This window comes from Dreissena polymorpha, chromosome 4, assembly GCF_020536995.1.
Source record: "Dreissena polymorpha isolate Duluth1 chromosome 4, UMN_Dpol_1.0, whole genome shotgun sequence".
In the NCBI taxonomy this organism is placed as follows: domain Eukaryota; kingdom Metazoa; phylum Mollusca; class Bivalvia; order Myida; family Dreissenidae; genus Dreissena; species Dreissena polymorpha.
The window spans coordinates 38,543,137-38,560,597 of NC_068358.1; the positions used below are offsets into that span (position 1 = coordinate 38,543,137).

Below are 17,461 nucleotides of genomic sequence, written 5' to 3' on the forward strand. Positions count from 1 at the left end.
GAAGATTGGGCATGAAATGTGACTTCTACAGTGTTTACAAGGTTTTTCTTTTTTTTTTACCTAGTGACCTAGCTTTCGACCCAGCATGACCCAGTTTCGAACTCGATCAAGGTATCATTGGGAAAATCGTCTGACTAAGTTTCATGAAGATTGGACAAGAAATGTGGCCTCTATAGTGTTTACAAGATTTCTCAATAGCCAAATAAGAAAAACTGCCCCGTCCACTGGCTGCCATGTTTTTCAACGGACCGGAACCACTTTTGAACTCAACCAAGATATCATTAAGACAAACATTTTGACAAAGTTACATGAAGATTGGGCATGAAATGTGACTTCTACAGTGTTCACAAGGTTTTTCTTTATTTTGACCTTGTAACTTAGTTTTTGACCCGGCATGATCCAGTTTGAACTCGCCCGAGATATCAGAGGGACAAAGCTTCTGACCAAGTTTCATGAAGATCGGACAAAAAATGTGGCCTCTAGGTTGTTTACAAGGTTTCTCAATAGCCAAATAAGAAAAAACTGCCCCGCCCACTGGTGGCCATGTTTTTCAACCCACTGGTACCACTTTTGAACTCAACCAAGATATCATTAAGACAAACATTTTGACAAAGTTACATGAAGATTGGGCATGAAATGTGACTTCTACAGTGTTTACAAGGTTTTTCTTTTTTTGACCTAGTGACCTAGTTTTTGACCCGGCATGACCCAGTTTCGAATCCGACAGAGATATTATTGGGGCAAAGCTTCTGACCAAGTTTCATGAAGATCGGACAAGAAATGTGGCCTCTTTTGAGTGTTTACAAGGTTTCTCAATAGCCAAATATAAGGAAAACTGCCCCCCCCCCACTGGCAGACATGTTTTTCAACAGACCGGAACCACTTTTGAATTCAACCAAGATATCATTACAACAAACATTTTGACAAAGTTACACGAAGATTGGGCATAAAATGCGACTCCTACAGTGTTTACAAGGTTTTTCTTATTTTGACCTAGTTTTTGACCCGGCATGACCCAGTTTCTAACTCGACCGAGAATTCATTGGGACAAAGCTTCTGACCAAGTTTCATGAAGATTGTACAAGAAATGTGGCCTCTAGTGTGTTTAAAACAAATGTGGACGGACGGACAGACAATGGACAAAGACCAATCACAAAAGCTCACCTGAGCAATCAGGAGAGCTAATAAAAAATAAACTCTAATCACTCTTGCTCATATGGCTGGAAGTGAGCGTCATTTAAACAATTAGAACAAGAAATAAAGGCTATAAAAAGACGAAAAATACCTGTCTCTGCATGAACGTCGCCATCTTGTTTCTCAGGTGATTACCCCCCTCTATATATCAGTCAGCTCTTAGATAATAATTTTGGACGTACATATTTTGGTTTCATTTTAACTAAAATTGAAATGAAAACAGTTCCAAAGAAGAACAGTTTATATTACCAAAACTTGGACCTTTTAGTTTGATTAATAGCAGCTGACTGTTATTCCAACTTTAAGTCAAGTTAATATGCTCTCAAAGGGTACATGGTTGAACTTTTAAATAAAATTGCTTTGGAGTCTTACACCTGGTCCTCTTCTGGATCGTAGCTAAACATCAGAATACATACATTACATAGGATTTCTAATTGAACAATATTTTGCAAACAAATAGTATACATTACTTTCAAACTCTGCCCGTATAGCATTAGGACAAATGTTCTGAATCAAGTTTCATAAAGATTCAACTTAAAATGTGACTTCTCTAGAGTGTTAACAAGAACAACAAATGTTCTGACTAAGTTTCGTGACGATGCACTATAAATTTGACTTCGAGATCGTTAAGAAGGTAAATGTTGACAAAGCACGACTCATAACTAAGATATGACAAAAGTAGATCAGATAAAATCAAAATTAATTCTTTTTTTCCATTGGATTATTTTTCAATAAATAAACAAAGAGTGCTACATAAACGGATACACTCATTGTTTTAAGGAGTGAAATATCATAGTGGTCAGAAACAAAGCATATTTAAGTCAAAAATGCCAGAACTCTTAAACAGCTCTTACATGCAGTTTAGATACTCTTATGCACCATTAACTGACATTCTTCCTGAAAGAACAACCTTAATCCTAATTGTTTAAACATTTGTTTGCAAAATAATATTTGAAATTCTAAAAAAATAAAATACAAAATACCAAAGCACAACAAGAACTTGCCAAAGTAATGATGAATAACCCCAATGCCACATGTAGTAATATTAACAAGTTGTAAAGTTGGATCCTGGTGCACTGTCAGTTTTGACCACAGGGGTATTTTTGAACAAGTTTGTAGAGAACCACACAACAATGTCATATAACAAATATGTTTAAGTTATTTTGCTATATCAGTCTATATAAATTATTTGAACATAAGGGTACCATATATGGCCAGTTATTACCCTATTGTCAGGATTTGATAAAACTATGGAGAGGATCGATTTAAAGAATTATTGGTCAAATATAACACATCTAGATGTTATCTTTACATACATATTTTGCTTATGAAGTCTACATAAACAAGAGTTCTGCAATCGGAGACATATGCCCCCCAAACTAGTGACCCCAATTTCAATAGGGGTCATCTACTGTCCAAGGCCGATGCACTTATGAAGTATCAAGCTAATCTGTCCATTCATTGACGAGTTATAGATCAGAAACAATTTGAACACTAATTGTGCCAGTGACCATAACCTTTGACCTAGTGACCCCAATTTCAATACGGGTCATCTAATGTACAAGTCCAATGCACATGGGAAGTATCAAGCCAATCGGTCAATTCATTGACGAGTTATTGATCGGAAACAAACTGGTCTACTGACAAATGGACTGACAGACGGACGACATCCAGCAAAACAATATACCCCCTCTTCTTCAAATGGGGGGACATAACAATCATATTGTTACATAATTTTAAGTTATAAGGGGCATTACTTTGTGAGTTTTCAATGCAGATTGATTTAAGTTGCAGATGTACAATTTCCCATCTGCCATAAGGAAAATGACTACAAGTGTAGGAGAATGTCTGCAGAAAAATTTGTGATAATTCTAAGATGGAAAAGGGGTATAACTTTTGTGACACAGGAAAATAACACTTGCCTTTGCAAAGTAAAATATTATACAGAACAGTGTATGCACTTGTGAATATTGTACGCTAAAAGTGTAGGAGAATGCCTGCAGACAACATTGTTTCTATGGGAAGTCCATGGTGATTCCAGTGTTCCCCCCTTACTTTGAAATGGAGGGTAAAATGATCAACAAAAACAAATTATGATTTTTTAAATATCACAATACTTGTCTCATAATATTAAGCAGTTATATACTACAGCTAACAAAGCATGTTTGAAATGACAACAAAGTATGCACATACTTTAGGTTGGGAGTCATTTTCGTCCGCAGTTACAGCTGGTACTGGTGCTGCGTCCCCATTACCCTTACTGAACACACCTTCTAGCTGTATTAGTAGAAAAAAACAACACTAACTATTAACTGCATCATGTTAATTCACATTCTTTCACATACTGTTCACCACTGCAAACTAGAAAATTATACCTATCTAAGATGAAAACTGGAATTTTTGGAATTGGGTCAATGTTTGATGAGGACAATTTTAAAAGAAACTTATGCTTGTATTCTTGATAAAAGATGCCATATTTATACTTGATTGAGAAATAAATAGTATGGACTAGAAATGTGTCCCATACACTGATGCTACCCACAGCACATGTTTGGGCACAGACAGATCCAGTAAATATTTTACAGTAGACAAAAAGACATAGATCAATCTTAAAACATTCAACAAGTAGTCACGTGCCAAACCAGGTTGTATGGGCTGTTGTGAGGTCATATATATGTGACGTCACAACCTCGTTCTCAACTTGTACAATATTTAGGGAATTAGTGAATGTAATAGGTTATATAGGTCGTATAGATATGGTTACTCGGGAATTGTGTATATGTTAGGAATATGGCAATATGTATATGTAATTAAATTGTCATTAAATTACAATACGAGTTTGTCTTCGTGACAAATATATTTAACAAAATAACTAATACATCAGATTATCACATATATAGTTGGATTTCTACTATATGTTTCACATGTTTAAATGTGCATTTTACTTGATATGACATGCAAGATGGGTAACATCTTTAGCATAGGTGCAACGCACCTATGCTTAAGGTTTAAGCTACATTTTGAAAATCCACATGAATCGGTTGACCATTATGAAGCCTTACCTGATCAAAAATCAGACGAAATATCTTTTTAATATAGTATATGGTAATTCTTACAATTTTTTTTTTGGAAACGTTTTTCTTACGTTTTCTTCCAAGAATATTGCTGACACCATTTTTAGTGAATTTTTCTAAGACAGTTTTACGTGAAAAAACCTTCTAAGAAACTAAAACAAATTTCGTTCGTAAAACAATTCTGTTCTTGTTGATAGTGACCTCACACCTAATTTCTATTTCCTTTGTTTACTGTAAAAATGGCGGAGTATGATGAATGTTTTCTGATTTATGACATGGATTCTGACCTGCCTTTCTATGGATTTGATGAAGTAGAGTTTGAAAGTAATAGAGATGTGTTAATTGAAGTTAAAATGATTTACTTTGAGCAAGAAAGTAACGTTACGAGTAGAGCTAACGGTTTAAATGTGGCATCAGATTTAATGGATTCGCGCGAATTCTGGACGAGTGTTGTGTCTGTAAAATATTAAATGGAAAGCTGTTAATGTATCAAGTCGGAAAAGAAAACGGATGGTTGCATAATGGTATGCGTGAAATAATGTAATTCTACGTATTTATTTTCATAGTTATGTCATTTTGTAACCATTCATGTTCGTCACTATATGGAATTCTCGTTTCTAAAAAATAGAACAACTCGTGATGTCAGAAATCGTTAAGGTTACAATATACTAAATAATCAAGCTGTACTCTCTAAACAAATCATCATATTTTCCTCAAAGTCATGTTATACACTTTAGACTGTTGTTCTGGTTTTATCGTTTGGAGATATTGATAGGGTAAGCATAGGTGTTCACTGCTAAATCCCTGAAATAGGATAAAGTTGGAGATTAAAGTAAAAAATGGCACTGCAAAAGGTTACAATCCACAAGAAAACAGCAGAAAAAAAGGTGCAAAAACAGTCGATTTTGATTTGAGTCGAATTCTTTTTTGGTTTGAACATGACATATCTTTTTTATTGCTTAAATCGATTCAGCTAAGAATGCCCATCAAGAAAAGGTATGGTTATGGGGGTCTCTATGTGCAAAATGTTGTATTCATTTTCGCTCAAAGTTGTCGCTTTTACATCGAAACATATAAGGAAACTATTTAGTATATTTTGACCTAAACATTTACTTCAGCAGCAACTTCCCTGTATCTTGCAACTATGCTTTCAGCGCCATCGGCGCTCTCGTTTCTAATGCCAGAGTCATGGTTGTACCTTCTCTATGTGTATACATGTACTAGACTTAACCTTCATGATTGCATACCTCATGTACCAAGATAGTAATTAATAACCAAACATTAATATAATAGTATAAATTTAATAACATATGAATAAAATAAAATACGAAGCTATTTTTTCAACATGTTGAATAATATATTAAAAAGGTATATGAACTGCAATTAATGCATGGGAAAACCAAAAGCAACTGAAGGGATATTTGTTTGTAAAAATATTTACCAGATTCTATCTAAAAACAATCACATCTCAATTAAATTGACATAAAACAGTGCTCTAAACAATACAATTTAAATAGGCGTTTTTCTTTACAAAAAAAGAAAAACAATTACTATAACTTTCTCATTTTTATTTCTTTTACTTTAATGTTTATAACTTTGAATAAGTCAGAGTCCCATATGCATTTTATTTTCAAACATGGATACACAACCTAGATTAATGGACCAAACTCACAGCTCTAATTAATTAGAGGTACAATAGCAGAGAGAGTAATGTTAACAAATGTATATTTACTTACAATTTACCAGACTAGCAACTTTTATATTTCTAAAGATCAACTAATGTTAACAGCATTAAAAACACATTTAATTATCAATAACATGATTTTAGTGACTAGAAAAAAAAGCTTCCAGGATTTTGAAGTGCGAGTATACAACATCAATATTGAATGGTTCATTAGTTAGCACTTTTAAATATTGCAAATATGATTTTGTGGGACATTCAAAAAGCTTGAACATATTTGAGTCTTTCCAAGTTTCAAATAGTGTAAGACTGGAAATCAGTACATATTCAAGAGAATATGCAATTTTTTTTTTTCTAAAAGAGTGTACTACAAGGACATGAATGATGTTGGAGAGAAAATTTAGTTCATGTCATGAGCTACCACTATATATCAAAGAATTTTCTATAAGCATTTTAAGTTTGTCATAACTGTTTTGGTAAATGATTGTATTCACCATTGTTACCAGCATACCATTCAGCTTCCCGACAGTTTAATATGGGATTCCTTTACTGACAACCACAAAAGAGTGACAAATAAATAACTTGTGCAACGGTCAGATTTCCAAACAAGGTTATACATTTCCATTACCAAAAATAGTATCTTTTGTTTTAATTTTACCTCTGCCCAAATGAAGCATAAGCATGCATATTAATTAGACAATAGTGAGCAATGCTGTTAAATTAAGTTATTTTCATTGTATTTTTATTCAGAACTTTAAGATTTTTGTCCACAAACAATTTTTCAGCTCTCAGGGGTTAATTTCCATATATATCAGTCCAAACATTACTTAATTTAACACTGTTTCTACTCAACAATGTAGTGTAATGATCACAGCAGTATTCATGTGCTGGAACTTAAATTATATAATCCTTTGGAACAGTTGGGTGACAGCTAACTTGGAAAACAATCTGCAAAACAGATGCATATAAGAAACAAAAAATATATTTTAATGAAAACTACTAGTTCAATCAAAGAGCTAAGAAATTATATTTGCATCACCGAACATCTGTCAGCTCTGAAACAAATATAAAACTCTTCTTATATCATTCTAGCTACCCTGACTGCACTATGCATTGGCTGAACAGTTCTTGCAGGTAAGAAGCAAAGCATATGTGCACTGTTAGTTGCAGCAGTTAAGTATGCTTCAAGCTGATATACATTGGTAACAATCTGGCATAGCATATTAAAGATGACGTGCACTAAACAGTGGCATGCGTTTTTAACTACCAATGACATAACCATTCTATTTGGCTTGACAAATATTTGTATATTTGGCTTGACAAATATTTGTAAGTAAAGGTATATGTGTTTGCAAAACCTTTTGGCATAACACAGTTTTATTTGTTTCCTAAAAACATACAACATTGGTTATGCATTTCATACATGTACTACTTTAAAGCAGAATAAAATTATAATATAAGCCACAAAACAACAACTAAAAATGACTCAAAAAATGTTAATTGGTAAACAAAATCATGATTATGTCGTTGCTGGTGTCAAACAAAATGCAACAAAATGCAAACTTTAAGCAATAGACATGAAAATAAACTATAAACATGCGGGTCAACATAGTGGCAGCACATGTAACTACAAGCACTGGTTAAAGGTTAGGAAAGTCACTTGGATATATGTTCTTTTGTCATGTTATTTTAATGATTCATATGGCAAATGCTGTGTCTGTTTACAAATATATTATGTACCCAGCAACAATATATAAAAAAGTTTTCACACATATATTGATGACAAACAAAAAGTGCATAAATGCATATAACCTTTAGACATATGCAGCACTGTGATACAACAGTAGCGGTCAAATAAGCTTTACATATTTTATTGCTAGGTAACATAAGTAATCAACACACATTCACCCCATGACCTACGTCTAGTAAAGACTGAAGGTGCATTTTTTCTCTAGGCACAAACTTGCGCTCACTGGGTGGAAGGGTGAAGAAGGATTCCAACTGAAATAAGATGGCAAAATAAACCATGTTAAAGAAGTACAACTTGTACAACAGACAGACATAGGTGCTGACATCATCATGATGTCGAAAAGGGTTTGAAGAAAAGAAAAGACACAAACGTCTCTCGTGTCAAATAAAGACACAAATGTCTCTCGTGTCAAATATTGTGCCACTTACATGATTTAAGAGTAAATATTTTAAGTGCCAGTCTATATGAGTCAAAATATTAATCAGTCTGCCAAAAACAGTACAAATAAAATATATGTTTGTGCAATGTAAAAGCAACTAAATTTATTTAAGGTGCATTGCAGAACAAGTGGGCTATTATGGCTCTTAAGAACTCACCTGAGTTCACTGACACCTATTGTTGAAGAGTTAAACTGATAGAAGGTATGCACTTAGTATAAGAACAATCCAATAGACCTAAATGAACAAGACTGTCTACCATAGGGCACAGATGCCTCCATATTCCACTTTTGTCTCAAAACTCTGCATATGTCAAACGCAAGCTGTTTATTGCCAAATTTGACATTTGACCTCTAAGTGTGACCTTGACCTTTGTGGTAGTGAGGTATGTGATATTTGCGACACTCGGTCTTCTCATGGTAGTGTTTCGTGGTTAAAAAAAAGAAAATTGAATGAAAAAGTCACAGCCTGGACAAGCTGTTTACAGCCAATTTTGTCCTATGACCTCTAAGTGTTACCTTGACATGTAAGGTAGGGAGGACAGGTTTTACTAAACACAAGGCTTTGTCCTCATGGTGGAAGGCTATCTTAGAATAGCATAATGATTCACATAGTGTCCTCATAGTGGAAGGTTATCTTAAAATAGCATGATGAATCACGAAGTCACATTCTGAAAGTATAATAGGTCTGAAAAAGCTGTTTAATGGCCGAATTTGATCTTTATGTGGTGACCTTGACCTTAAAGGTAGAGACAAAGTATAACAAGCAATCTTAAAAGTGCCAAAATGTGCCAAGTTATTTTTAGATCAATCATTAGCAAAGACAGGAATTGTCAAGTTGTGTTATGGCCAAATGTTCTCTCTGAGTGTGACCTTGACTTTTGAGGAAGGAAAATGCTTGGAACACACAAAATGCCATCACATTATGTTTTTTATAAGTAGTAAGTTATCTTTAAAAAGCATGATAAATGACATTGCTACAGTCTGAACAAGTTTGTTTATGCCAAATCTTATCTTTGGACTATTTAGAGTGATCTTGACCTTTGACAATGGACATACAATGATCACAATAGCTCAACTTGAGCGTTTTGTGCTCAGGTAAGCTAAAAATGAATAAACACAAATTAAAATGATGTATCAAATCCTACTTACAGTACCACATAAAACAGATATATAAATAAGCAATTACAGATAGATAAATTTAACAAGAGACATGTATATTATTTTCCACATAATCCAAAATCAACACTCCCATCCTAATAAACGTCTTCCCCCAGTTTTGATTAAAATAGTTTACTAACTGTCATGCTCTATTTTGCTTTAAACCACAATGCTTATAGATGCTAAATTTAAATTGTTGCATCATTCATATTAGCAAAATCAGCTTACATAGTCAAATACTTGTTTTTTTATTGTAATATTATATACAAACATGCCATAATTTTTATTCATAGAAAACATCCATTAGGACAATGTAAGGCCCCTGAGGGATGTTTATTTGGGAATATGAGGGTAGACTTAAGCATAGATAAATCTTACATAAGAATTCTTTAAAATGATAAAACATTCACATAGTTTTTCCAGCTGCAAGTACAGAGCCACGTGGAAAATAAGAAATGATTGCACAACTTAATGTCAAAGCAAGCCAATCAATTAACTTACACGATATATATTTTGCAACATCTGTATTTCAATGCTTCAACACTTAAACAGCACCAGCACATTCCAAGAAGGACATTTACAAAAAAATATGCAATTACATAATGGAGCAATATGCAATTACATCATGGAACAATTGACAATTACATCATGGAACAATTGACAATTACATCATGGAGCAATTGACACACAGGACATAAACATGCAACTACAGCAAAAATATCAAAGACAGCTTTAGAAAAGCAGATGACAAAACATAAAATGAAAGCAATCCTTTCTTAATATAACCTACATCATTCTGCTCTATGTTGGGACTTACATTACAACAAGATATGTGGTAAGAGAGAACAGAGGGGATAATCACGTGATAGTCAAGATGGCGACATTCATGCCGAGGCAGGTATTTTTCGCCGTTTCATACCCTTTATTACTTTATTTATTGTTTAAATGCCTCTCACTTTCTAGCCATATCAGCAAGAAAGTTACTAGCATTTATTTCGTATTGATATTTGCTCTTTTTCTCGACTTAACTCGCTACTAAATTTCTTAGCGGGATGACCTAATTAAAGCTCCACTAAGAAAATTAGCGGGGAGTAAAGTCGAGATATAAAGCAAATTTTTATACGAAATAAACGCTAATCACATGTTAACTGATATGGCTGGAAAGTGAGCATCATTTAAAAATCAAACACAAGTAACGAAGAGTATAAAATGGCGAAAAATAACTGTCCCGGCATGGGTGTCCCATCTTGACTATAACGTGATTATTCCCTCTGGAGAAGGAAGAACAAGCCATGGGTGACGATCATAATCATTTACCTATGTTACAAAAGAAATTAGCTTAGGCATAAGAAGTACACCAGCCAGTGGACACTAGGGCAAAAATACCAGAAAGCAAACAGGGAGGAAAGGAAAAAAATGAAAGAGGCAAAGGAGGAATGGATTGACGAACAATGTATCATCATGATATCAAACGCAAGCAGCAGTAAGAAGGCCTATAGCATCCTCAAGATCCTCACAAAAGCCAGTCAGCCCAAGGCCAATGTATCAGACGCGGACATGAATTTTTTTACCGATTGTGCCACAGTACTACACAAATGGGGTGAATACTGCAGTGACCTCTTCAACTATCCGCTACAAACAGACTCCAGTCTCCTTCAGAACGAGCCCAGACCAAAAGCAGACGACAAAAGTCCACCCATACTTAAGGCAGAGATAGAGGAGGCAGTGTGTTGTGTATAGGAAGGCAAATCTCCCAGAGTGGATAATGTCCCTTCCGAGCTTATTCCGCACAGAGGAGAGAGAATAACTGTAGCATTTGACCCTGTGTGGAAGGATGGCCTATGGCATGATATGAGAGAATTTCACTTTGAAGAAGGGCTATTGCAAGTCATTCAAGAACCGTAAGGAAACCCCACCAGTGCAGTTCTTCTTAACTGACAGCAGGTGGACTTCTTCAGGGGACCAGTGAGCATCCGTCTGGGATGTCTGGTCTCTCAAGTCAACCTTAACCTTGAGAAGATGCAGGAGACTCTCCATGACCATCACACATCTATCTCCATCAGCGGAAGACCTCCAACTTGAGATTCGCTGATGATATTGACCTCATGGGTGGTACCAGCAGTGAAAATCACTTCAACAGACTCTATGAAAGAGTATGTGTATACAGTATTAAGGTCAGCACGGAGAAAGACATGAAGGCGAGAAGCTAGAAGAAGTGACCAGCTTCAAGTACTTGGGCGCAAACCTGTCCAAGGATGGTACCAATACCATTGAGGTCTGAATAAGACTTGCCATGGCGAAGGCAGCGATGGCCAGACTGAGCAGGTTTTGGACAAGCAGTTCCATCAGCTTCCCCACTAAGTACAGACTCTACATGTCCCTCCAAGTCTCCATCCTACTCTACGGCTGCAAGACTTGGACACATCAGGCAGACACAGATCCCAGGATACAGGCATTTGAACATAAATGTCTCCGAAGACTACTCCACATATCCTATATGGAGCACAAGACCAACGAGTAAGTCTGGAACATGACTGCAACACTTGTTGGTCCACAAGAGCCCCTAGTGGCAACCGTCAAAGTTGGCTTGGTTCGATATATCACCAGACACAACTCTTTGTGCAAGACAGGGCACGCTTAGAGGGCGGTCAACATTGAGGCAAGAAGAAAAGGTTAATGAATATTGTTAAAGAATGGACATCCCTTCCCATGAATGAATTAGTCTTAGCACACAACAGACCTGCCTGGAGGAGGATTTCTGTATTGTTGTCCCTCATTTCTCCCCAACGGCCCAAACCGGTCAAGGGATTGATGATGATGATGATAATGTGGTAAGAGGATGCATGAACAGTTACATGCACTATATGCAAAGACTTACTAACTATAGCTCACTGAATGGTACAAGCAAAGATGGATAGCATGCCCTATATTTTTCAGGGAATTAAAAAAAAAGATAAAATAATCAAAACAAGTTAAATAGAGACATGTTCAACAAAATCATATTAAAAAGGGATATTTTAAAAGGAATCATCTTAAATATAACAAGATGTGTTTGTGAAACACTATGTCCCCGTATATGACATCTGACCTTGAAGGATGACCTTGACCCTTCACCAATCAAAATGTGCAGCTCCATGAGATACACATGCATGTCAAATATAAAATTGCTAGCTTCAATATTGCAGAAGTGACATTACATGAGCAATTTTGACCCATATATATATGACCTTGAAGGATGACCTTGACCTTTCAGCACTCAAAATGTGCAGCTCCATGAGATACACATGCATGCCAAATATCAAGTTGCTATCTTCAATATTGCAAAAGTACTGATAAAATGAGCGATTTCGGCCACATATATTTGACCTCTGACCTTGAAGGATGACCTTGACCTTTCACCACTCAAAATGTGCAGCTCCATGAGATACACATGCATGCCAAATATCAAGTTGCTATCTTGAATATTGATATATTGCAAAAGTGTACATTAAATGAGCGATTTTGACCCATATATTTGACCTTTGACCTTGAAGGTTGACCTTGACCTTTCACCACTCAAAATGTGCAGCTCCATGAGATACATATGCATGCCAAATATCAAGTTGCTATCATCAATATTGCAAAAGTTATTGCAAATGTTAAAGTTGGCGCAAACCAACAGACCAACCAACAGACAGGGCAAAAACAATATTAGTCCAGTCAATCTGTAACTGTACCCACAACTAATTGCAACAGAAATATTTTTTCGATAATATTGTAGATAAATATTACCTCTTCAACATATCAAAAGTCTAGCAAAGTCTAGCCAGGGCAATCTACCGAAAAATGACTTCTAATATGACAGATTTTCATAGCACTAAATTACCACCGTAGAAGATAAAATGATCAGATGAACGGTATACAAGCGTTCGCGCGATATGATGTGATCGTCTGCTTTTGATGAAAGATCCTAGATTTAAGTCATTTTTGGAGGTAAGTTAAGATGTCTTTGTTGAATATTATTCTTTTCATCTTGGAAATTAATGTTTTTCTCCTAACAAATGCGTCAGTCATAGAAGGTTGCCTACGTAATAGACTACGTACCACGTAATTAGTTTTCGTGGATGATGCAGGAACTTATAGTTTTCTTCAAATATGCAATAAAGTCAGCAGCAAACACACATTTTACACAAATATACATATGTAGGCATCTAAGAAATGCTTGAAACACACAAACAAATATGAAAAATAAGAGAGAAAAGATCGAGATTTTAATTATTATTTTTTTAACTACGGAAGGCCATTTGTACCATAACGTTTTTGTTTTGGCCATTTGTACTATAACGTTTTCGTATTTCTTCTTTTTCCCTATAAATTCTTAAGATATTCTACTGATTGAAACTGTTGAGAATGTTCTAACCTAATGTTAAAAAAGCTTTCAATTTTCCACATATTTGAATCATTTTAATGATTTCATGATGAATAATTATCATATATAAAATAGAATTAATAAGTTATGGTCTTAAATTTACAATTCTAAACTATAAAAAATATAATCCGAAATATTGAGTTAAGCTATAAATCTTTCATTTAGTATTATTACAACAGAAAATCAAAACCTGTTTATAATAAATAAGTTATTCTCTTACACACATATCAAACTGTTATTTTCTTGAATACATGTTTTTGATTTATTACAGATGTTAGATCAACAATCAACGATGCCAAAGGTGTAGATTTAGAATTTCAGAAAAAAGGTATATATATATATATTTATTTAAAAGTGTTTTTATTAATGATTCATATGCCATGACAAAATGCTACAGGATAATGTAAATTTATACAAACAAAAGATAGTGTGTTATCTGCCACACCATGTGAAGGAAAATAAGTACAGCTTTGATCAAACTTAAGTTTAATTTTTCCATTTCTGTTTCCTCTATTTTCTCAATATATGTTAAGTATCATTACTACTTAAAATCAACGAAAATTTCGTACAATATTTCGTAAAATAAACTTAACCAATTAAACGTCTGTGTTTCTTATGGCAATTGCCGATATTTCAACGCCAGATTTGGTCTGGTAAAATAGATGTTTGTAGATACAAAATGCTCGTTGTTTTTTCCATTTTAATTTCAACGATATCTATTCATACAACACATGAACACTAACATTGTGTTCGTGTGTATTATGAATATATATTAAAATGGAATTTATTGTGTCACAAATAAATAAAAACGAGCATCTTGTATCTACAAAAATCTATGTTATCATACCACATCTAGCGTTGAAATCGTGGCTATTGCTATAAGAAACACAGATTGTTCAGGTGTTAATTTTATTTTAAGAAAGACTTTACGAAATTTTGGTTGATTTTGAGCGTTATAGAGACTTTAATTTGTTTCATCTATTACAAATGCTAATATGGAACTGCCAAACAATCTGATCAGCACCAAACCTGCTGCAGCTGCATCGGAAAGGTAATAGCCATTTATTCTACACGCAACGCTAGAAATACTCAACATTTACAGCTTGCAGTTGAAAGCAAAATTAAATAATTCATTTTTCAAAAGCATCAATTACAAACATATTAATAAATTAACCCCACAGTACAGTCAAACTATTAATGAGTGCAAAACAAAATTTACTACAGGATTCATACTGGAACTGTGAACATTTGTACATAGTACAAAAATAACATTGCGTGAATATCAACTATTGTTATTTCTGAAAAAAAAATAAACACAATATTGCGTGAATATCGATAATTGTTGTTTCTTAAAAATAGCTTTTTTATAAACATAAAGTTCAACAATGCATTAACTTGTATTCTGAAATACACATTATGTATGAAAATATAAACCCTTCATTCTATTAAACGCTTTTGAATGCATCTGCAGCAGACGGCTTTAAAATCCATTGTGTCAAATGAAGAAATTGCTTGTTATGAGCAAATGCTCCTTTTGTCACAATTGGGAATGTCACAAAAGACTGTTTTGCCTAATGGTTGAAACAGCATGTATTCATATATTCTTTCAGCAAAACCTGCCTGATATGATGCCAATCACTTGCAGATGACCAAGATCATGTCAAGTTACGCCAGAAAGGGAGTGATAGCATAAATGCTGCCAGCAAAGTTCGCTTGGACAATATTACTTCCCTACCCGGACAGACAGTTCATGTACATTGTCGGAAAGATTATTGTAACCCAATTCGAATCACACTATCCTTAAATAAAAAGCCAACACAGACGGTATTATCTCCATCATTACGATCTAACACTGAACGATTTAACTTCAGTACAAATTGTCTATTTTGTGCTCAACGTGCCAATTTTTTTGGAAGAAAACGAGGCTATAATGTATACCCTGTTAGAACAGTCGAATTAAAAATAACAATTATAGAACAAATATGTATCGATAGGGATGACAAATGGGGTTCAGATATTAAAAGCAGATTGGAAACTATACATGACTTAGCGGCTGCTGATGCTATATACCATATGTCATGCAGCGTAAATTTTAGGACAGGTAAAAATATACCACAGCCAGGCAATGAAAAAGGAAAGAAGTGTGGAAGACCAGTGAACATGGCACAGGAATTTGCTTTCCAGGAAATAGCAAAGTTCCTGATTGAAAATGATGACGAACAAATAACACTAAAAGACCTTGTTGACAAAATGGTAGAACTATGTGAACTATGAAACACTGCATCATCAATTCTTCATTCATTTTACCAAAAGTCTAGTAGCGATTCCGATGCTTATAAAATTGAAATAATAAAAACAGCAGCACAACTATGGCTTACTGATATAAAGGATATTAAAGCAACATCTTATATCTACACAGGCAAATATTGACTACATTCCGGATAGTCTTAAAACACTTCTTAGAGAAATTTTCAGCGAGAAAAAGGCAGATGTTAAATTGCCTCTATTGGACAGGCCATTATCCAAGCAGCAAGACCAAAGGTGTTGATTCCTCCTCTACAGATTGGCTTAGCAGTACAAATGAAAGAAGAGGTTAAGCTTATAGATATGATATTAGCTCCACCTGGAGAAGAAAGATCATTATATGTGCATGCAGTTTTGAGCAGTTTTGAGACGTACAGGTTATCTTTGTATTATACTAGAATGTAAAATATGGTATAATAGAAGTGTTTTAATTTTAAGTGTTAACATTATAATACTTAAGTTATGCGTTATTTTAAGCTTATGACAATGCAACCAATCTTAGTTTAATTTTATTTCAACATGCCGTAATATATTGGCATGATTTAATAGTAACATGTATTTAATGGGTGGGTGGGGTAAGTTTACCCCTATAAATGCATAATTTACAGGAGTAAATATGTTAAGAAACTTCATGATACACTTAGGAAATAGAAAAATAATTCTGTTTTCATAACTGATGTATTACTGAATACTGTTTTTGTCATGTGGTTTGCCCGAAATGTGTTGTTTTAATAGAAAATGGAAAATATACTTTATTTAAAAAAACGTCCGCGAGGGGCATAAATAAAATGAAGTTTTAACAGGTTTGTCCTGGAAATATTTCGCTAGACTTTTTTTCTGTCATCTGTTATACATCATAGATGATTTTACACGTGAAACTGTTTCTGTTGCAATTAGTTGGTGGTTAGGTGCTTTGTTTTCATAGGATGACTGGACTATATGTCCCCCACTACTATAGTGGGGGACATAAAAATGTTTTAAAAAATCATGCTAAATAGAGAGATTTTCAAGGAAATCATGCCAATTGGAGATTTTCAAGGAAATCATGTTAAATGGGGAGATTTTCAAGCAAATAAAGAGATAGATATTCAAGGAAATCATGTTAGAGAGATTTTAAAGAAAATGATATTCAATGGAGAGGTATTCAAGGGAATCATGTTAAAAAAAGAGATGTTCCATGTTAAACAAGAGATTGCCAAGCAATATGGTCCCCTACCGGTGAAACTTCACCATTGTCAGTAAAATAAAACTTTTTTTTTATTTGTTGCCATAGCAACCAGAATTTTTGACGTAGGAACACAATGAGATGACGTGCATAATCTCCCTATTGCTATCTATCCATGTTTCAAGTTTCATGAAAAAATATGAAGAACTTTTAAAGTTATCGCAGGATCCAGAAAAGTGTGACGGACTGACAGACAGACTGACAGACAGAGGGAGTGCAAGTTTCATC

At 34.4% G+C, this 17,461-nt stretch overlaps 1 protein-coding gene across 1 annotated transcript in view; it reads right to left on the reverse strand.

Annotated features, from left to right (window-relative positions):
- Positions 1–17,461, reverse strand: part of LOC127879534 (calcium uptake protein 3, mitochondrial-like) — a 179,863-nt gene that overhangs the window by 19,175 nt on the left and 143,227 nt on the right. Inside the window, exons 8-10 of the mRNA XM_052426435.1 lie at positions 7,852–7,950; positions 3,388–3,471; positions 1,567–1,590 (exon numbers count right to left, since the gene is read on the reverse strand). Of these exons, the coding sequence (XP_052282395.1) occupies positions 1,567–1,590; positions 3,388–3,471; positions 7,852–7,950 (207 nt within the window). The remainder of the gene's footprint in view (positions 1–1,566; positions 1,591–3,387; positions 3,472–7,851; positions 7,951–17,461) is intronic.